Source organism: Rattus norvegicus, chromosome 16, assembly GCF_036323735.1.
Source record: "Rattus norvegicus strain BN/NHsdMcwi chromosome 16, GRCr8, whole genome shotgun sequence".
Taxonomy (NCBI): domain Eukaryota; kingdom Metazoa; phylum Chordata; class Mammalia; order Rodentia; family Muridae; genus Rattus; species Rattus norvegicus.
The window spans coordinates 76,245,108-76,267,805 of record NC_086034.1 but is presented as its reverse complement, the minus strand read 5'-3'; the positions used below and the strand labels follow the sequence as shown (position 1 = coordinate 76,267,805).

General features: G+C 44.3%; 2 protein-coding genes across 3 annotated transcripts in view; one reads left to right on the top strand and one right to left on the bottom strand.

The window, feature by feature from the left end:
* Positions 1-1,019: 1,019 nt before the first annotated feature.
* Positions 1,020-21,968, bottom strand: Smim19 (small integral membrane protein 19). Of its 2 annotated transcripts, NM_001399377.1 has the most exons (4): positions 13,621-13,836; positions 10,675-10,813; positions 8,811-8,935; positions 1,020-1,798 (listed from the first exon to the last, which is right to left on the bottom strand). In NM_001399377.1, exons 2-4 carry the CDS (start codon positions 10,806-10,808, stop codon positions 1,734-1,736), a joined length of 324 nt encoding a protein of 107 aa, NP_001386306.1. In that variant the 5' UTR covers positions 10,809-10,813; positions 13,621-13,836; the 3' UTR covers positions 1,020-1,733. The 2 variants fall into 2 exon arrangements, with proteins under 2 accessions (NP_001386306.1, XP_063131037.1); XM_063274967.1 differs by lacking the exons at positions 1,020-1,798; positions 8,811-8,935 and having other exon boundaries at positions 10,674-10,813; positions 13,621-21,968.
* The window catches only part of Slc20a2 (solute carrier family 20 member 2), a 90,567-nt gene continuing 81,793 nt past the window's right edge, over positions 13,925-22,698 (top strand). Inside the window, exon 1 of the mRNA NM_017223.2 lies at positions 13,925-14,072. The gene's annotated coding sequence lies outside the window, so the exon portion shown is untranslated. The remainder of the gene's footprint in view (positions 14,073-22,698) is intronic.

The following is a 22,698-nucleotide window of genomic DNA, read 5'->3' as shown; positions in this document are numbered from 1 at the left end:
TAAAAACAACAAAAACCACTCTTGTGGATCTGTGTCTTGTCAGCCCTCTCTGTATAGTTAATATAGGTTAGTTTCTCAAGGTGAACTGTGAGACGCAAGCATGTCTGGACGAGATCACTGATATTTAGACAGAAGTCTACCTGGTCCCAGCTCATGCTCTCAAATCTTCCATGTACCTACGGACCTCCGGGTCCCTGAGTTCTGAGACCAGAACTTCTAGGTCTTTTTATTTAACTTGGATTTTTTTAAGAAACTGCTTCTCTAATCTTTCTTATCTATGCGTGCACACACATGCTGTATGAATATGTGTGGGCAGGTGCTTCTGTCCTAAATCTCCCTCTATTTAAACCTAAAGTTAATGCTAGTACCCCTGAAGATTGCACTCCCTAGTGTCACTACATTTCTTAAGTTCCGGGATGTCACTTTAATCCTAACCTGCCATGTAGTGGCTGCTTCAGGCCTCTGCCTGTTCCTTCACAGAGGGGACATTGTGAAGCCCCATTCATATTAACTGCTTTTCCTTTTCAACATGGGCCAGCTTTTCCTCTTGACCATGGGTCTCATTCTCCTACTTGTTTCATCCAGGCCACGAAGAACACTACAGTGCAGATTCCCTTGCTCTGTTGTCTGCTGGGATACCGACTTTTGTTCTATTGGACAATCAGATTGGCAGGAATCAAACTATAATGTTGTGGTGGGCCACAGCAGAAGGCTGTTCAGCGAGTGCTTGTCTCTTAGCTGTTTGCTTCCTAACAGGCTGCAGGCAGTCTGCCTTATAGAGTCATAGTTCAGAGATCATCCGTTCACTCAGTAACACTTACAGCAGACTGTGACTGTGTCCTCCTGTGCTGTCTCCCTGTGCTCTGGTTTCTCTGGAGACTCTGGTATTCAAGGCAGTAGGACTGTGTCTTCCAGCCAGAGTTCCAACTTGCTTCTACCCCTATCTCCAACCAGCTTTACATGATTAGACACAGAACACTAGGTCTGCCACTGTATAGTGCAAAATGATGCACAGGAGCTGGGCTTTCACAAAGCTTTAAGCAGCAGAAGACACTGCTGTAACCGTCAACAGCGACAGGGAAACCATGGAAAGTAAGGGGCCAACAGCAAGACAGAGACATCTCCTTGTCTAACAGCTTGTCCTCAAGGAGCCCTAAGGAGACCAGGGGAATCTGGCATCAGAAACAAAATAACAACTTTTGGGAATACAATTAAAGGGAGACAAAGCCAGTTACACAAGGTATCCACAAGTAGGGGATGGGATGTGCTTCATGATGTAGAAGAGACTACAAGGTCCACGGTGTGTCATACAAGTCTTGAAGTAAAGGTCACTCAAGGAGCCAGTAACAGTCGTGGAAGCAACACAGATTAGACTGCTACCAGTGTTAAATATCATCACAGACCACATCCTAACAGCAAACTACCCCAACAGCTAGGATTTCAAGTTTTAACTCTGTAACATTACTCTAAAGAACAGTAACTCTAGGATTCTTGCTTCCAAAGACATGTTGAATGTTCTACTGTATCCTGGAGACACTGTTGATCCTCAACAGGGAGAGTCCCCTTCTCTAGTCACAAAGCACTTCCTTCTGAGCATGTCTGCACTCATGCAGGCTTGGGGAGGGCACAGCGGGATGAGCTTCTCTGCGGGTTTCCTAACTGCAGCGCCTGTTTTACAGAGAGCTTGTTTCTCCTTCTGCACCACATTCACTCCTGTTGCTCAGTCTGAAGTTTCACTCCAACGAGAGCTGCACGCTGTCAGCCTGGCTTTGTGGCTGTTGATACTCGTACTTTCTTGCTGTGAAAAATAATGATGGGAAAGGTGAAGCATAAAATAATTACGTGCTAATGTCATTAATCACATTAAATCACAATGCTTGGTAAGAACTTGAAATTAGAAGGTCTTAGAACATAATTAACTTCCTGTAGAGAAAAGAAAGCAGGCATTTAATTCTAATCTAACACTATAGATATATATCTTATAATTATTATTTATAATTATCATTTAAATATCAGGATCACTCTGAATTTTAAAATATAAGAAATAACTGAATAACCTATCAACATTTTTAATTTCCTTCTTTCTCACTACTTTTTAAAACTACATTTATTTATACTTTGAGACTTTCATCCATCCATCCATCCATCCATATGCATGCATACAATGTATTCTGAACACAGCTTTTTATTCCTCCACACCATCTTCTCCCAGAATCCTCCATCACTGCACACTTTCCCTTACAACTGCACGTCTTTTATTTTTAAACTCACAGAGTCCAACTAGTACTTTCAGTGTGTGCATGGTAGCGGGGCCACCCACTGAACCATAGGCAACCAACCAGGGGCCATTTCTCTGAAAGAGACTGACTCTCCCTCAGCAACCGGTAACTGTCACACCTCCTCTGCCAGAGCTGGGGTTCTGCACCCTTGACCCATCCAGCCTGGAAGTTTGACTGGCTACTTCTTGTACAGTGACTGCAGTCGCGCATGTGCGACATCCTGTCACATCTGGAAAACCGTACTTTGCAGTTCTTCTCTAGCTGGCTCCTATCATCTTTCAGACTCTTCCTTCCTTCCTCAGTGACCCTGAGCCTTGTGGGACAGAGATGTCCCCGCAGGACTGAGTTCTCGATAATAACTTTTCAGCACTTTGACATTAACCCCTTTCTTACTGCATGTAATGTAGAAGCCTGCAGACGAATGGAACATAAAGGCCTCCCTATTAACTAGAGGCCAAAACAAATACACAGTCTTCTTACTAAAAGCTGCTTAGTGAAAAGAATGATCTTAAGGTGAACCTGGAGATGATAAAGCTAAAAAGATCTGCGAATGTCATCTGACTACTTAGCTTTAAAACTTGCAATGTCTTCCTTCAAGCTCTGCTGGCCCAGAGAGACATTATTCTTGTTTATGCTATTAGGGTAAACACAGATTCTTATGCCCTGCATGTTCGGAGTACAAAAAAGGGTACTGCAGGACATAGTACCATATCTAACTTCAAATTAAACTAGGGGCATAGTAATAAAAACAGTGTGCTATCTGGGCACAAAAACAGATGCATAGACCAAGGGAACAGAACTGAGTGCACACACCTACAGCCACTGAATATTTGACAATAAATGCCAAAAATATACAACAGCTGTGGTGGTTTGTGTACGCTTGGCCCAGGGAGTGGCACTATTAGGAGGTGTGGCCTTGTTGGAGGCAGTGTGTCACTGTGGGCATGGGCTTTGAGATCCTCCTCCTAGCTGTCTGGAAGCCAGTCTTCTCCCGTCTGCCTTTGGAACAAGATGAAACTCTGCCAGGCTTCCCACCATGAGGATGGACTGAACTCAGAACTCGTAAGCCAGCCCCAGGAAATGTTGTCCTTTAGAAGAACCGCCGTGGCCCTGGTGTCTGTTCACATGGCAACCCTACCTAAGATAACGAGATCCTCTGCAGATGGCGCTGAGAAACCTAGCTTTCGATATGTAGAAAAGTAAAACTGTCCTTAATTCCGGCCCTCAGACCTTCAAGGTCCTCGGCATGAGACACGATGTCCTGAACCTGCTAGAGGAGGAGTGCGCTTCAGCTAACAGACGCAGATGGCGACTCTGAGTCGGACTCCACAGCACTAGAGAGAAGAGCAACAGTGGACAAAGGTGGCCTCATGGGACTTTTATACAGCAAAGGAAACTGCCAATCAAGTGCAAAGGCACCCCACGGAATGAGAGGAAACAACTGAAGGAACATAGAAAACATTAGGAAAATCAAGAATCCAATGTAAACACAGGGTATGAGACTGAACAGAATGCATAAAAGAATACAAATAGCTAGTAAATGTTTACTTTAAAAAGTGCTCAATATCAAGGGATTGAAAATTTAAATTACTTTAAGATTCTGTCTCACCCCAGTCAGAGTGGCCACCATCAGGGCTACCAACGACAAATGGATGTGGCTAAAGGACTCTTATACACAGTTGGCGGGAGCATAAACTATTGCCACCACTCTCAAAGAAGCTAGAAATAGAACTGTCACACGACCTAGCTACAGCCCTCCTGGGCATGCACCCAAGGGACTTTATAGCCTACTACGGACACACGATCCCATCCCTGCTACTCTACTGCGAATAGCTATGAAACAAATCTACTACACATCCATCAACAGGTGGACATGGGGACACCTACAAGGCCATGTCCATCAACAGATGGACATGGGGACACTTATCCCCAGGTTAATAGCGAAGAAAAATGAAGTCATGAAATCTCCAGGGAAATGGATAGACATGGGAAAAGTATATTCAGAGAGGGAACTCAGACGCAGTAAGACACATGTCACGTGTTCACTGTCATATGTGGAGTTCAGCTTCAAATGCTTTCCTTTGTGTGTTTACTCGGAACACAGGTAGAAGCAGTGAACCACAAAGTCTCTTCTGGGGACGACGCATTAAGGGGTGAGAGATGGGATGGAGAAGGGTTAACATAGGAAGAGAATGTGAAAAGCTGCACGGAAACCTCATGTCTCACAGTCCAAACAGGACTGGATGTAAAGCAGAACACGTAGAAAGGAGGTGGAGAAGTGGGGCAGAGCAGTGGAGGAGAGAAGGGGATGGTGGGTGGGCTGGCCAACTCTAAGGATGTGACAGACACCATGACCAAGGCAACTCCTCTAAGGACAACATTTAATCGGGGCTGCTTATAGATTTAGTCCATTACCATCATGGTGGGAACTTGGCGGCAACGGGCAACATGGTGCAGGAGGAGTTGAGAGTTCTACAACTTGTTCCAAAGGCAATGAGGAGAAGACTGGTTGACTTGTGTGAAGCAACCACTTTCTGGTTGGATTTGAGGTCTACTCGACAGGTGCCTACTTCATGCCTGGTACTGTTAACCTGATCAAAAGCCCATGGCTGTGGAGACCAAAGGCCCTAAGGAACCTGATTCTGGTTTTGCTAACTGCTCAGGGTGTCATATTGCCTTCTAACAATTTATGTCTACAGTCAGCCTTGGTTACAGAATCTTCGTGTGGCAGTAGCAGCAGACTACGAAGGAACTCACACCTGCTCAAAGAACTGAGAATGACTAACTGGCGCTTAGGTAGAACATTCTGAACATTCATCTATTTAATATGTATGGATATTTTACCTACATGTGTGTGTGAACTATGTGCGCCTGAGGCCAAAAGAACCACCATGTGGGTCCTGGGGATCAAACTTGAGTCTTCCGGAAAGAGCAGCCAGTGCTCATAACACTGTCTCTCTGGCCCCTAAATAAGACATCTTTACCAAATAACACATTTCCCATTGCTGCCAAGGCTCAGAGAACATCACAGAAGACAGAAGGAACATAAGACACAGGGGGTGGGGAGAAGCACTACCCAATACTGTCTTCTGGAAATAACATGGCCACTGAACTCATGAACTCAGTGGCAGGGGTTACCTGCCCAGAAGGTACACAGATCACATCAACTAAAATTCAAGCACACGTGGGGCAGGAGCTCTCAAGGTCCTCCATTCAGTGAAGAGCTGTTGCAGTTAACAGCCGGTTGGCTGAGGGAGAATCATTCTTTGAGAGCGTGGCCTCTGGAAGGTTACCTATGCTGTAATGGACAGCCCCAAGCCCATGTATGTGTACACAGTCAGCAGTAACTGAACTTAGTGGGGTTTGTTGGGGTTTTGTATTTGAGAGGAGAATTTGAGGCTGTAGTAGGAGGTGTTAAGGGAGATCTATGGGAGTTGGAGAGGAATGGGAGGTACACAGTGAGAGAAACTAGTTATGGTCCATTTTCAGTCTGTGGTGTGTTTAGACATCACCAGAGAACCAACACCTACCTTTCCTAGCTGCTGGCTTGCACATTTGTGTGTAGGGTTGAAAGTTATAGGGAGACTGCGGCTTGACTGAGCCCAGATACAAAAAGAGGAGAGGATTAAGAACGCCCCAAGATATTCACTAGATAAGGCTGTGCCGAGAACCAATCCAACGGGGAAGTCGGGTAGAGAGCAATAGGAAGGCACTAGGAACATCTTATTTCTCTAAAGTGCTCAGCCAATGAGAATTAAAAGGGCACAGAACCACAACACAGGACACACGCTGTTTTGTGCCAACTAGGAGCCACGGCCACCTTTGCCTTCTGTGCAGGCTGGCTCGCGGTTTCTACAAACTAAAAATAGATATGCCTTGCTTTTGCTACTGGAGATTCCACTGTCCTTATTATGGAGTACAGGAGACTGTCTCTCCCAGTGTGGGAGAGACTCCATCTCCCAGGACTGCTCCATGTGGAAAGAGAAGCCCTTGGTCTCTGGAGTAGAAGATGCATCTTGCCCCGCTTTGGGTGGACTTCTGCCATTCCTCCGCCCCTCCTCAACACTTCGAATAAGGCCTAAGAGGATTTTTAAAAGAAGTGAAGCTAAGTTAACTCCTGTGTTCCCTGGAAAAGTGACGAGGAGGATGCGGTTTAAAAGTCAGGGACACCCTTTCTTGTTTACCACCTCCCATGACAAATGAAGACTTGGAGCAGCAGTATGCAGGGTTCTGGGATTGTCTTGCGATGGCTTCCCATTGCTGCGATAAACACTATGACTAAAAGCGACTCTGTAAGGAAGGGTGTACTCAGCTTAGTCTACAGTCTATCACAGAGGAAAGTCAGGTGTGATCTTGGAGTCAGCAACTGAAAGCAGAGACCAGGGAGGTTAATTACCCTTGTCGAAGAATTAACCGAAAGCTCAGAAGTTGAAGGTCCATTACAGACTTTAGAGATAGAAAGGGTTGATGGCTTCGTTTCCAAGTTCCCTTTGTAACTGTACCTACAACCATAATTAGCTAATTATAGTTAATATGCACGAAGAAATATTAACTACAGTACAGTGATGCATTCCCTGTGTATGGGTGCTAACAAAAACCCATTAAAACAACAATTAACAAACGAATGCCCCAAAATCAGCAACATAATCTAATGCTTCACATACCAGACCAGACCATCAGTCTACGAGAGTCAAAAATGTCAGAGCAATTTAGAAAGTTAAAATAAATCTAAAAATAAGGCCAATAAATTTTTTTAAATAGGGAGAATGGAATTTAAGAAATGAATCATTATGGTCCATTTTCAGCAGAAGATGCATTTAGAGCACATCAGAGAACAGACAGGCAAAAGGCCCAAGGCCCATCTTCCCTCCCTAGCAGCTAGTGCCTGCTTGTCTAGGAGCGCCAGGGTCATCTAAGAGCTGAAATATCTGGTGGCCTGCTACATAACGGAGCCCATGAATCAAAAGAGAGGGAAGCTTGAGCCTCAGATGTTAGATATGGCTCTATGTCCTGAACTAACAGGATGGGAATTTGGTGAGGGGAACTATTCTATCCTGGAAAGACTGTACCTCCCTAAAGAATTCATCCAATAAAAACTAAAAGCACAATTGGAGACATGGAAATCTCTGTTTTGTGACAAGTCAGGGTGCCAGCCATTTCCCCTGTCTGCTCAGCCTACTACCTTGCCTCTATAGTATCAAAAGCAAGCCTGTCTCACTTCCAGTATTTACTCTGCAAGCTCAATATTCTTATAAAGTGAGGATTATTGTGTCTCATAAAATGATCACATTTCATTGTATACACAAATAAAATTCTCAAGAAAGAATTTTTAAAAAGTAAAAGAATATAAAACCACAATATACCATCCCAACAAGAAAGCAACTGTCCAGTATTTCTACATAAAACTCCAAACGGCGACCAACAGGTGTGTGAGCTCAACAGCGGGCGCACACCTCTGTGCCTGTACCACCATTGGGAGCACGGACACTGGACATACGTGTATATACTTTGGAGCACGTACATGGTACATACATGTATATACTTAGACGACATAGAGATAACAGAAGTGCTGTTTGCTTGGCTTTACAGCCATGTATCACTTCTTTGATACAGCAAACACTGGACAAAATAATGTAAGAAAAGCAGAGTTTATTTTGGTTTACAGTTCTGGGATAGGGTCCATCGAGGCAGGGAAACAGGTGAGAGTACTGACAAGCAGGGAGGCACACTGCGTCCTCAGTCTGAAATAGGTGGACGCTCCTACCCAGACAGCTTTCTCCTTCCTCACTCTGTCCTTGACTTCAGCGCATGCCCTGATACCAAGCTACCTTTAGACCAAATCTTCCCAGGTCAGTTAACCTAATCCAGAAACTCCCTCATGACCCACCCAGAGCTCTGTTTCCTTCGTGACTCTAGACTCTGTCAGGTGGACAGTTGAAAGGAACCCAGCATTCTAATATAAGCATCGTGTTGCTTCTCCTCCATAATGTACCATGGAGGCCACGCCTTCATCTCTTAAATACCACAAAAGGCTTCAATGTACATATAGTTGATTCCGGACCTATATGGCTTAAAGTCTGTTTCTTCTTTCTGGTGTACATGTTACATTAGGGAGATTTTCCATTTGTTCTGACAGTGACATAGGGTGTAGTAATAGTGTTTAACTATAACTTCTGGCCTTGCGCCTTGATTTCACAGTTCCTGAAAGCCATTTGTATGCTACTTTGGTGTTCAGTTGTTTGACCATTTCAGTGTCATCCCAAGTGAGTACACAGGAGGAAATATTAGACGAGAAAGAAGTGGAGGTAACAACTGGCGATTATAATCTCCATTACTACAAAGCTTCTAACAGTATGGTCACCTCTCGAGGCCACAGACAACAGGAAGGCAAGGATTTAACAGCCATAGTGTTGGGATAAATCTGTGTCAGAAAAGGTCTACAGTTTTCTAAACAGCCATGTTTTATAAACTTTTCTTAACTAATCTGTGTTCAACACGTTACATACACAGCTTGGTGCAGAACACACTTACAAACGGGATGCGCCTCCACTTGCTGTCTTAAGCGGATTCTGTTCATTGTGTCATAAAAGCTGGGTTCTGACAGCATCTCTCCTGCAGGAGGCACGCTGAATATTCTCATAATCTTCCTCTTATTCCTAAAACACAAAAACAAAGCGGGTTTGTTTCAATACATATATGATTATCTCCTGATCCACTAAAAGTATGAATCAAAACTTTCTTGTAAAGTACTCTAATTTTCACTAACATAGAAAGCTCTCTGTGTAGAGCTATGGCGCCATAAAGGAAGGGGGCCAGGAAATAAGGCCCTTTCCTTGTGATTCCCCTCAGCTCCTAGGGAAAATGGTGTTAAATCGGTACACAGACAAGGAGATATGCCATTTTCCTTCCTTCCACGACACCGGGGTAAAGACAAACCACTGGAGTGGGGAATATCCCTGGTGTGAGCAGACCTTACTTCGGGAAATCTGTGAATAAAAATGTTCTTTAATGGCGCGGTTTCGTGGGGTATTGTTTTAGAAACAAGAGCATCTCTGCTTTTAAGAGAAGTGAGAAGGAGGCGGCAGCTCTTTTGAGAGAAAAGTCACATGCAAGTGGATCCGTGATGACATGTGGCGCCTTCTTCCACCCACGCCACACCCACAGGCCAGCCACTGAGAGAGAGCGACACAGCAGCAAGGGCCAGCACAAGTAGGTGAGGGATAGCCAAGGCCAAACGGAAACCATTTCTGGAGTTCGAATTAATGACCATTTTAAACCTCAGTAGAGAATGTCCTGAGTATATACCCACAAACAGAATCCTGATTTTCCTCTTTAAAATACACCCTAACTGTCATCATCACCACCACCATCACCATCATCATCGCTGCCCCTATCATCACTGTCATCATCATAGTTGATCCCACTACTGTTTTGCTGGATTCGGGAGAAAGAAGCCAAGAAGAATTAAAACTGTATTTAAAGTAAGCTACACTAGAACTAAGGCAGAAAAAAAAATGTCTCTTAAGAATTTGGACTAAGTGGCATGTCAGTAATACAAAGAGAAAAGACCCATTTCTTATTCTCAAGGAACTGGCACTTTTATAAACAAAGAACAGAGAAGTAGTGTGCTGGTTTCTTGTCCACTTGATCTATAGCTGGGGCCATCAGGGAAGACAGAACCCTAGTGGAGGAAGTGGCTCTCTCAGACCGGCCCGTAGGTTAAGTCGTGGTGCATTTCCCGATCCACAGCTGATGTGAGATGGCCCAGCTTACTGTGGGCTGGCAGTCTCAGGTTGCATAAGAAAGCAAAGTGGACAAATCTTGGAGAACAAGCCAGAAGCAGTGTTCCTCATGGTCTCTGCCTCAGTTTCTGCCTCTAGGTTCCTATCTCGGGTTCCGGTGCTGTGTGCCCACTCAGACTGTGGCCTGTAGGCTGAAACTGCTGCTTTCCTCTGCAAGCTGCTTTCCGTCTTGGTCTTGATCAAAGCAACAGGACACAAATTCATACAAGCGCCATGCATAAGAAGCAAGGGAAAGGTCAAACGGGTGAGGAGAGGTTTGCTGACTACATGGGCATCAAAGTATTTTTGCACTTCAGACCCTTGGCTGAAAAATACTTTAAAGTGTGCTCATTCCAAGGGGGCAGCGTACCAAGGCTGTTACAGAGTCAGGTGTTTTAGAAGTGATAGCATCAAATTGTAGAGCAACAGCTCTGTTACTCAGAACTGAATATGGGGATTTTCAGATCAAACCTCAGTCACCAGTGCCAACCTGGACAGCACCTCTCAGTCCAGGAACAAGACTTCTGAAGAAATATTTTTATGCATTTAATTCAGCTAAAATGAAACAACGGCAAAACAGCTTCTGTGAGCAGTATCTTCTACACCCTTATTACCTCTTGGCATACATGAAGAGACCAAAGCTAACAAGGATAACTATCAAGTAAACATTGGTGGCTTCGTTCCAGGCTTCATGGACTGTGTAGTCAATAGAACCGTCGTCAGCCATCATACCATAACTTCCGGCCATGGGATCTGTAAAAAGAAGAGAAGGTGGGGTTGGCTAAGCCGTGGTCACAAACTGTTGTACGGCCTAGAGCTAAGAATACTTTTGTCTTTTTAAATAGATGCATGCTGTTCATTCCTTGCATGTATTTTTGGGCTCTGGGGGGGGGGGTGTCAAACTCGGGTTATACATACACTAAGCACGCTCTTTACCCTAAGCTAGCCTGGGGCTCCTAAATCAGCACACTAAGATCCCAAATACTTATGTGCTTCAAATTTCCTCCGTATTTATAGAGTCTAAAAAAAACACCGTCAGTTTGCCTCTTTTAGGAAAAGGTAGACTGACTCCAGATTTAGGTCCTAAAGGTACAAAACACAAGATTCCTCCCACTTTTTAGTTTGAAATACTATAGCTCTTACACAATGTTAAGGTGTAAGATTAAAAAAAAAAAAGTATTGCTGAAAACTAAATTTGAAATGCCAATACAGTTTCCAAACTGTAGCTGTCACTGAGAGGAGAACAACGGGAAACTTCAGAACATAGGCCCGAACAATGGCTGGGATTCTGAGGGCAGCCTCTCTCGTGACATCAACCTAGAAAAGAGCACGAGCACGCTAGCTGCTCCTCACGCGCCCCCCAACACCCCTGCACATCAGCGGCTGGACCAAGCTTTGCCTGTTCCCCGAATTTGGCTTTAAAAAAAAAAAGTGAGGAGATTAAAAAGTTCCTTCGCTACGTAGACATAATCATGCATTCTTTGGACATTCCCACAGAAAGCAGGGGTGATGTTCACAAGTGTATCATTCTTTGGACATTCCCACAGAAAGCAGGGGTGATGTTCACAAGTGTATCATTCTTTGGACATTCCCACAGAAAGCAGGGGTGATGTTCACAAGTGTATCATTCTTTGGACATTCCCACAGAAAGCAGGGGTGATGTTCACAAGTGTATCAAACAGTAAGCAAAAGGATAAAGGCTTCTTATTTGTGTCTGAGAACTGAATTTCCCCCTGAGGACAAAGTTCTCCCCTGTGTTGACATAAAAGGGATGTCTGAGAGCAATGCAGAAGTGTTTCAGGCAGTCTACACGTGTTGGTAAAATCTTGTAAAAATCTTTTGGTCAAGGAACAGTAAACAGAATTTAGCTATGAAAGACTTAAAACTTTAAGATCTAAATATGAGGGCAGACCTAACTCCTAAATATTAACGACTGGAGTCATGGGCTTTTGGTAGAGTGGGGAGAACAGGATAGGTGACAGAGTCACATGTTCAAATCTTATTATTTTTTAAAAATTCAATTCCAGGGGTTCTCTGAATTTTTTGATTTATAGTAAGTAGTCAGTCTATTTTAGATGGAAACTTCCGGAAGACCAAACACTAGAATTGCTTTTAATTTGTGGCATTTTAGACCAAGATACTTGGCGAATGCCAAGATACTAAGACAGCAATAGCTATGATCGTGTTTGGAAAAACATAAGCGTGTGACTGGAAACGCTACAGACTGGAAACGAGCACAGATGATAGAGCACTAACAGCCACAGTCCTCAGAACTGCGAGTTAACCAATGAGGAAGGACTCAGTGATCAATAAGGCCACTAGGATAAGGACTGCCATTTATTTACCTGACAAATTAACACAATGTTTCCTAATGCCACGTGGATCTGAACCCAATCAACTTCTTGCTAAAACTTTCGACAAGACCCTGTCCATGTGCCACCTTATGAATAACGTTACTTTTACCCAGAGCTTGATTGCTTCCTACCATGTTACTCTTTAATCGTATTTAGAAAAAGGTTTTCTAACCATTGCTGACCCAGAGTGGCAAAATGCTAACTGAGATATACAACAGATACTATAAAACCATCCATAGAACGCAATAATACTGTAACTCCACAGGTCCCGGGATGTAGGAGTTATCTTTGACCCACAGTTGTAAGGGATCTGCACTGAAGCTAGGCCTCTCCTGCTAGTCCTGACACCACCAACGCCATGCTTTCTAAGTCAGGAATGGAGAACTCAGAGTCACCGTGCAGACACGGTACTTTAACCACTCCTCCCACGCACTTGTGTAATCCAACCAAGTGTGTGGATGCGTGCCCTTCCTCTTCAGTCTAAAGTAAAATGTCCAGGAGTTCATTTCAGGAAGGTTAATGCTCCCAGGTAGATGTTGGGAATGACATTGCAGGCTCTTTTGGGAAAACCGACTCCTTCCCTCAGCTGTCCTGTGATGTAATGTTTAAACTATTATTGCATTAGAAAGACGCTAGCTAGAATGAGCTGATTTAAGCTCTTAGGTAAATACGAGCATTAAGAGATAATGCCGTCAAAAAATGCATCCATCCGGGTTTAGTTTAAGGCTGACCTACTTTTAGGTGACAAGATCAAATTAATCACGAGGCATTATCGTTAAGTTTTAAAGTTGGTCCGCTCCGTTCTAGAACTAAGCATTACCTGCCACCTCGCTTGGAATGTTATTGCTGCCTCTCATGTGGAACTTTGTTACTTTCTCACGGAAATGCAGCCTAAAATGTTAATTCCTAACAACCAAACCCCAACACCGGGAGGGGACGCTTCTTTCTCCTGACTCCGAAGCACTGCGAAGTTTGAGGTCCTAAAGCAGGAGGTAACAAGCTCACAGGCTTCCACCCTTTCCTGGAGGAAGGAGCACAGCTGAGGCCTGCGGACTGCGCAGTCCACGTTCGAGTAAAAAATTTTTTTCTTTGCACCCATTCTGTTTTGACGCACTGCAACTCTGTAACAGGTGACAGTGTGATCCCAAGGCCACAGGGACCCGGGAACGGAGGGGCAGAGGCGGCACATAGATCAGACGCCCAAACCTGGCCTCCTCCAGCCGCGTCCCCGAGCCTGTGCAATCTGCTCCAGGTGGCATACAGGACAGTCCTCCCGCGACGGGCGGTGGCACGTTCCCGCCGGCGTCTCTGCGGCCTCCCGCACCCCGGGACCCTTGGCACGCGGCAGCCGCCCCGCTCGCTCCGTTTGCAGAAGACACCCAGGCCCAGGGTACGACCCGCAGCTCGCGGCTGGGCCCGGCCGGGGCGGGGCGGGGCCGGGGGCGGGGCGGTGACGCGACCGCGCGCGGGCGGGCGGGCGAGCGGGCGGGCGCTCAGCGGCTGCTGAGGTGCGGAGGCCGCCGCGCCGCGCCGGTCCGCTCCGCTCGGACTGTTCCGGGAGTCGGGCGGGGAGCGCAGGCCGAGACCCAGCGGACCGGACGACCTCTCCTTCGTCACTTCCTGCCGGCCCGCGGTTTCCGGAGGGAACGAGAAGCCAGGTTTTGTTATTGGTTTTTCTTCCTTCCCTCTTTCGGAATCGGAGCCGGGCGCCGTGGCGGCCCGCGTGCCGCGTGTGGCGGGAGCGCGGCGCGGCGCGGCGGTGCGCCTCTCCGTGCGCCGCGACCCGGGTCGGCGCGGGCGGGAAGCGGCGGGCTCAGGCCGGAGGGCGCCGAGGCTCCTCCGCGGTGGGGCGGTCTCGGGGTGTCTGCGCGTGCTCCCGAGAGGAAGCTGGCTGGCTGGGTTCTCGGTCTCCTCATCTTCCCGGCTGCGAGGCCAAGGCGATTGCTCTCGCATCTTTGCGTGAATGGCTAGGGTATTTTTCAAAGAAGAAAAGACAACAAAAACTTTGCCTAGTGACTTGAATGGTTAAGGTTTTCCAGCGTGAGGCAGGTGATGATTGTTCTGTGGGGTTGCAGTTTCGCCATTAAACCGATCAGTCTGTCCCCAGGTTAGTGCGGCCATGCAAATAAAGCGGCCCATTGTCCACGTGCTTAAGGGCTTAGCTATTCCAGCAGGGCAAGTTCTCTGGGATCATCTGACTTCTTGTTACAGTTCTTGCTCGCAGTGTAGCGGTTCTGTTGAATTGGTATGCAGATATACGAGTAAATAATACTGTAACTTTTAGCAAGTTGTCTTGCCTTATCACAAACTCACCTTCCCCTAGGTACAGAAACATACCAGCCTACTTTATACTATCACTATATGTGCATTTACGTATATCATATACACAACCATTTATATAATGTTTAACCATTGAGTTTAAAGTTAAGAAATTAGAAACAGTAGTAGTGGGCTGTTTGCTAGGACAGTGCCAGATGTTCATAGATGTTTTATATCAGTTCATTTTCAAGGGTAGCTTCTTGCTTAAGAGAAGATTGTTCCCTTTTTTCAGCGCTTGAGTTCGGTTTGCATGCACCACTGTGTATAAAACGTTTGCTTTAAAGAGTTGTTTCTTTTGTGAAATTAAGGGTGTTGATCACAGAGTAGCTCAGCAAATTAGTGCGGCTTTAAAAGTAGAATTGCACCTAATCCATTTGGGTGTTTAGTACTTTAAAAACCCTTGTGACTCTTACTCATGAGTGCCCATTATATAACATGATTCAGAAGTTGATCAAGATAAGGTGGGCACTAAGGTACTAACAATACTTGAAGGGACCCCCTGTGTGTTTCTTAGTACAGTTCCTAACTAAAGGAAAACATGTGAAATTATTTTTTCAACACCAAACTAAGAAAATTAAAACAAACAGCAGGCTGTTAAGATTTGCTGGAGTGTGTCTTTTTTCCCTCCCTCTCATCTTTTAGATAAGGTTTCACTGACTGGCCTGGATTTATGTAGACCAGGATATCTCTGAACTCAAGAGACCTACCTGCCTCTGCTTCCTGAATGCTGGGATCACTCAGCTAGGAGTGTTGGGGTTTCACTGAGCCTTTGAATATTAAGAATGGTAGATTTTTCTGTATTGTGACTAGTTGTGCATACCTTTTAAATTAGGGTTTAAGTATTTTAAACACATATTCAATATTATATCCAGTATAAGACTAGACTATAAAGATGCCATTTAATGATTTAGGTAGCCATAACAGTTCAAAAACTGATTTGTGAGGGTGATAGAGTCTCGTATCATGAGAGAGTAGAAAGATTTGACAAACTGAGGGACATGGTTGGAAGCTTGTGCCTGTGGCTAAATTAGCATATTGGAACTTACCTATCAGATAATTCTAATGGGTACGTTACTGGGAAGAAATAAATGTTGGCAAAGCTTTGTTAGTTGGTATTTACCAAAGGGTTTCTTTCTTTACCTGAGGACATTGCCTTTGTTGAAGGAGGCAAATACAGAAGAGAAAGTTACAAATTGACTTTCTGAGTGAATATTTCTCTGTAAATAACTCTTGCTACCGCATACAGATCTCCTCAAGCACGTTGCAAGCTTTGAGATGTGCCAGTAGTTGATGGTAGATGAAAGAAAGAAAAGGGGAAGAGAGAATAGTGTTAGGAATCCCCTTCTGTCCTTTGGGAAAAATTTTGGAACTATGAACAAAATCTATCCCAATAATAGTAACAACAAGATATAAATCATACCATTTGTTATTAAGAAGTAGGGAAATATATTCCCTTAATATAATCTACACCCAATTGAGTAGATTTAAAATAACCTGTAGTACATGAAGAGTTACTAAATTATTCATATGCACCATTTCTATGTTTGTGACAGCTGTAGTGACCATAGCACAGACTTAGCTCCTGTCTGTAAGTGGTGATAGGAAGGCAAGCCTGTCTCATCTTCACTTCAAAACTGGGCTTCTGGGCTGGGGAGGCAATTCAGTGTGAGAATTTGCCTAGAATGCTTGGAGTCCTGGGTCCTGTTCCCACATTGCCAAAACTGAAATGGGAAAAGTTGTCTCTGGTGTAAGTGTCCTTTAGCCCACAGACTCCAAGTCAGTTTGTGCTGCAAGTGAGTTGTTGCTTGTCCCCAGGGCCTAGAACAGAGCCTGGGCAGGGAAAGTATCTATGAAATGAACAATGTAGCAAGTGCGTCTGTTTCCTTCTTAGGTCTGTCTTGCCCTTATTTAAGGGCTATTCCAGGCTACCTCTATAGTTTAATCCTACACTAGTTTTTCATGGAGTTTGTTTCCTCACTTCAAATGCAATGTTGGTTAAGGCTGTTCCTATTTATACAGCACTATATTTGAGAATTGCCCTGGCATCTGTTATGTCTATACACAGCTGGCTTGTGTGTACCTATTGAATAAATACTGGTTATCATGGGAAAACATCAAATGTATCTTAACCCATAGGTAATATGTTAGTTGGGCAAGCTTTGTATACATTTATGAAACATTGTAAAAACCGAGTGCCAAGAAATAATAGGGGATACTTAATGTAGCACTTAAAACATGCCAGCTGCTGGGCCCTTTGCAAGTTCATTTATTTGTGTCTCAACAGTTTTTGCTGGGGGTACTTATTATCCTATTTTTTTTAAAGATTTATTTATTTATTTATTTATTTTAAAGATTTATTTATTATATATGAGTTCACTGTCACTGTCTTCAGACACAACAGAAGAGGGCATCTGATTTACAAGTAGTTGTGAGCCACCATGTGGTTGCTGGGATTTGAACTCAGGACCTCTGTAAGAGCAGTCAGTGCTCTTAACCACTGAGCCATCTCTCCAGCCACTATTTATTTATTTTATTTTATATGAGTACACTGTCCCTGTCTTCAGACACACCAGAAGAGGGCATCTGATCCTATTACAGATGGCTGTGAGCCACTATGTGGTTCACATGTGGGATTTGAACTCAGGACCTCTGGAAGAGCAGTCAGTGCTCTTAACCACTGAGCCATCTCTCCAGCTCCTTTTGTCATGTTTTTATCTCTTTACTGAATTCCTTTTTCAGTGACAGTATTCAGCATTTCCTTCAGCTTTATGTGTGTTTCCTTGGGAGCCAGTCATGCATTTGCTCTCTTGAAGCTCTCTGTTTGATTTCATGTGTCTTTCTTAAATTCCTTGGCTATTTTTATGAAATTTATGACTTTTCTTTTAATAACCACGGAGCCATCTCTCCAACCCTATTCTATTTTTCAAGGAGGAAATGGATACACAACAAAGTTTCTAACCAAGATTATGATGTGCATAGTTAAGAAGCCAAGCTTCTCTGTGGATTGTTTGTGTGGTTGGTGTAAGGGACAGGGTCAGGGTGGGGGCGGTAGTGATGGAAGGGATGGGAGTGGGATAGAGGGGTTGGGGTGGATACAAGTACAAAGAAAGATGTCAAGTAACCTACTCTGTCACTGCCTGCCTTATTTCCTGGAGACAGGGTCTCTGAGCCTGGAGCTGTGTTGATGACTCTCGAGCCCCAATGATCCCACAGAACAGGGGCTTTTACCGTGGTACTGGGGATTAGAACTCATGTTTGTGTAGCAATTGCTTATGCTTGTGTAACACTGAGCCATCTCTGCAGCCTAGGAATATTATTGTATCATTTGAAAGAACTAGATATTCATACTTTCTTCTGTAGTTATAAGAGGTGCTCTTGGCTGGGGCGGAGGGCGGCTGGAGAGATGCTCGGTGGTTAGAGCCTTGCTGTTCTGGCAGAGAACCTGAGTGGTTCTCAGCACCCGCTTAGCAGCTTATAACCATCCACAGCATCTCCAGTTCCGGGGGTCTGCTCCTGTCTTCTGTGGCACCAAGCGTGTAAACAACCACGTGCATAAAATAAAAACAGACGCTCTATTTAGTTAATCGTGGTGCTAGTGGTCTGGGCCTCACGCATGCTAACTGAGTGGTCTGCCACATCTCCTTCCCAACCCTAAGGATGTTCCTTTTAAAAGTTTCAAGTGGGACTAGCAAGATGGCCCAGCAGGTAAAAGGTACTTGCCACCAAGCCTGTTGACCGACCCGAGTTCCATTTCTAGAATTTATGATGGAAACAGACAACCAGCTCTCAAAAGTTATCCACCGACTTATACACGAACATAAAAATGTATTATTATTTTTTTTAATCCTTAAAAGTTCAGGGTAGAAAGAACAAAGTACAGTGACTACGCTATCTTTGTGAGTTTTCCAGGTAGAGGGGGGGGTACTGAAGTGGTCAAAGACCATTACAGGGGCAGAGGATGAGGGAGAAGAAACTGAATTTTGACTCACAGCTGAGTAAAGTTTTGGTGTTGGCTGTCGGATTCTCGGATAATGATTTACCAGGACAATGACTTGTTAGTTCTTGCCCTGGGTGTTAGAACACTTTTGCCAAACAAGACAGTGCTGAGTGACACATGACAGTTCGCTGGCTACTTTTCACAAGCGCTTGTTAGATTTAAATCACTGTGTGGGAATCTCGATAGTGGTGTGGGTATGACTGACATTGCCCTTGGGTTGTCTGCCCTCCGTGGAATTCTGACCCCACTTTGTCAGCCCGTGTTGAGCAATAGATAACTCCCTTAGAAAAGGTCAGGTCCTCCTCTGACCAAGTACTTTTTTTCCCCTTCTTTTTTTAAATGGCGGACCAAGATGTAAAATTTTATGTTGATTGGGTATAAACCTGGAATAGAGTCAGAAGTGTAGGATCAGATGAGGACCTAACAAATCCAGCAATGTAAAGATAAACAGTATTCTCCCCAAATCTAGATGCTTCCCCTTTCTGTCAGCACTCGGTGGTGTTTCAGGGGCACTGGATGTCAGCAGTCTTTGAGTGTCAATCGCTGTACAGATAGGGAATTCTACCTCACCTGGCCACTCTCTAGGAACCACGAAGACGTCCCTTTAAATGAAGCATGGGCCACCAACCTGGTCAGCAGCCAGGCTGCACACACCTGTGAAGGTACAGTATTCTGTGTTATTTTCCTGGGACCTATGTCATTTATCTGAGGGTCACTTTGGGAGGCAGCGAAGGCACGTCACGTGCTGCTACTATTTTAACACTGTTCACTTCGGGACGTCCTGGGTAGTGACTTACACATTTCGCCTCACAGCTCGTGTTCTATTTAAATGTTTTAGAAACTAACTTGGGACAGTTGAGTTGAAATAATCTATATTGAAGTGCTTGCCAAGGGGCTGGCGAAATGGCTCAGAGGTTCAGGGAAGCCGGGTTTGTCTCCCAGCACCCACATGGCAGCTCACAGCTGTCTGTTACCTCCACAGTGTGCACAGCACACTGCTCTGATCTCCATGGGTGCTGGCACACCTGTGGCGCCCAGGCAGACACCCACCAAAGACAGACAGAAAGGCTTCTCCAGCCGGCGCGTTAGGCTTACTTTCAGGCTCTTCACTGAGTGGATTTTAGAGTAAGAAGTTGTGATGCACTAAGTCATTTAGTGAACCTAAGATGTGCAAAAATTAAAACGCCATCAGAACGTCCACGAGCTTTATCTGGGGCTTGTGTTCATTTCAGGGAATTATATTTACAATATTGTTATTGTATGCCCTGTGATACCCGTCTAAAAACTTGTTAAAAAAGTTGAAGTGAAAAATTAAAATTTCTTATTGACATTACTTTTCACCTTAGCTAAAATACCATTTTTGTATGAGAATTTGCACTGTGTTAAGTAAGAGCTTGGGGTTTAACCTGGTTGATTTTTAACTTCTTTTTTTAAGGACCCTTACCTTGAAAGCGGCATGACTGGCTTCCATATCATCTTTGAATATGAGCGATATTCCCAGTTTCAGCATGTCCTCACAGAGACCAGCACACCAGGTTTATTTCAGGAAGCCTCTCAACTCCGCAAGTACTGTGCTGTCTGTCTGCACATGGACTGGATTGCCCACTGACTCATACAAACATCGGGAAAATGGTGAAGGACTGATGGAAGGCGGGTTTCAGGAAGCAACTCCAGCCCACTTACAGCTTCAAGCAGCTTGAAAGAAGATAATTCTAGAACTGAGTGACGAGATCCCAGTCATTTCTACATTTGTAAAGACGTTCATCGTCTTTATTAACCCATCTGCTTGGGGAATGGTATTTGAGCCATTGTCCATCACTGTAGCAGCTACAATCTACTTGTGATCAGAGTTTTATCTGTGGGTACAGAAATCTCATCAGTAGTATATGGAATAGAAACCGTTCATCAGGACAGTGAGGCACACCCCTCCCTCCCCCTCCCACACACACTGGTGGAAGTTCACCTTCATTAAACAGTCACTGAAGAGTGTGGTGCCCACTGAGTGTCAGTTGTTTCTAATCCACAGTTTCAGTGGGAGTTCTGGTTTTCTTTGTCTACTCAGGGCATTCTCGAACAAGTTATAGCACTGAAGAGCTGATAATCATATTTGGAGGTGTTAAAATAAGAATTGAGCTGGGTGAGGTGGGTACACCTTTAATCCCAAAATTCAGGAAGCAGAGACAGGTGGATCTCTGAGTTCGAAGCCATCCTGGTCTACAGAGTGAGCTCCAGGACAGCCAGGACTACACAGAGAAACCCTGTCTGGGGTGGAGGGGCAAGGGGTCCATCTTTGTAAATAGAATTTTAATATACTTACTCTTCTACCTTATGTTTTCTAGAATGAACAACAATTTCTAATGATGCTGACACACGCCAGTAATCTTAGCACGTGGGAGGGGGAGGCAGGAGAATCACGAATTTAAAGTCATCTTCTGCTTTGTAGTTAGCTGAAGCCATTCTAAGCTAAGTAAGACCCTGCCTCCTAACATTAGGACGGGAAAAAGTAGCTTCCGTTCTTTTCAGGATTGGTCTTCTTTTTTCTTATCCACTGTTTAGTTGTTACTCTCATTCATTGGTGCTACTTGGTAACCTGAGTGTCCTGGAAGTAGCAGACAGTAGAACTTTCTAATCTTAAACTTCGTGTTACGTTTCAGACCAGTTTTTAGTCTGTTGCTATGACATCGCCCTCTTACCCTTCCCACATAGTATATTGGGAAAGGCATGCAAAAGAAAGAAAACACATTCGTGTAGATATCTAAGTGAAAATCAGTCTTGAGGTCATTAATGCCCCGTATGCATTCAGATAGGAATTAGTTTGTTGTTTAGAATTAAGACCCTTGGTGCTGTAAGTTGTATTTTCAGCTCTTTCTATTATGACCCTATCCTAACTGAAGATGACTTGATTTCTTAAGTACATTCTTGTAACTTAAGGGACATTTTTGTGCTTACAATTCATGTTTTACCCAACAAGGACAAATAAAAGAAAAAGAACAAGTTTTTAATGTAGTGAAGCAAAATTCCATAAAGCATTTGGTTCACTTTAATATTTTCCCCTGTGGGAGGCCTGCTTTCCTTTCTTCCTCTTCTGCCTGATATCCATCAGCCACTTATTCTCAGTCATACATTCTTTTTACCACCTATCACCATCTATTTAATTTCTAGGTGTTTTGTCTCTCCCATGGGTCAACTTTCTGTTTTAAATCTTTGTGGGTTTTTTTTTTTTAATTAAAACATTTATTTCAATTATGCGTGTAGATGTATCTGTGTGTATGTGCACATGAGTACAGTACTGTTGGAGGCCAGAAGAGGGCAGCACATCCTCAAGCTGGAGTCATGGGCAATTGTGGACTGTTAGGAACCACACAGGTTCTCTGCAAGAGCAGCATAAGCAATTAACTGCAGAGTCTCTAGTCCCTTTCTCTGTTTTCTCCCTCTTTACCTGGCTGTGCCTTCCTCCTAGTCTGCCACCAGCAGACTAGCTTCCTCCCTTGTTCATCTTGTCAGTATTTTGGTCCAGTCTGGTATTTTGGCATTTGGTCTGTGTTTCAGCTCCAAACAAATGCTGTTTCTGTTTGCTCCAGGGGCCCTTGCTTCTTTGTTCTTAGGAGACAGGCATTACTAGATATATTTGCTATCAGGCTTTGCCCAGAACACAGACCCTCTTTATGTGTTTTCTGAGTATTTTAGATAAATCAGTTACCGACTTTTCCTGGGAACATTGAGGTTTCTGTGTTCTTCGAGTCCAAGAGTTAAGATTGGTGCTTTAGATAACCAATGTTACTTCAGAATTAGTCAACATAGACGAATGGAGCTGTGACTCTTAACTAGTCACAGGTGTCGACATTTATTACTCCTTTGCCTTAAAGGTTTTGTCATAAGCACACCATATCAGAACCATAGACAAATATGTGTGTGTCTTTCCACGGTGACGGAACTAATTTCCAAGGCACTGCCGTTTCTCTGGCAGC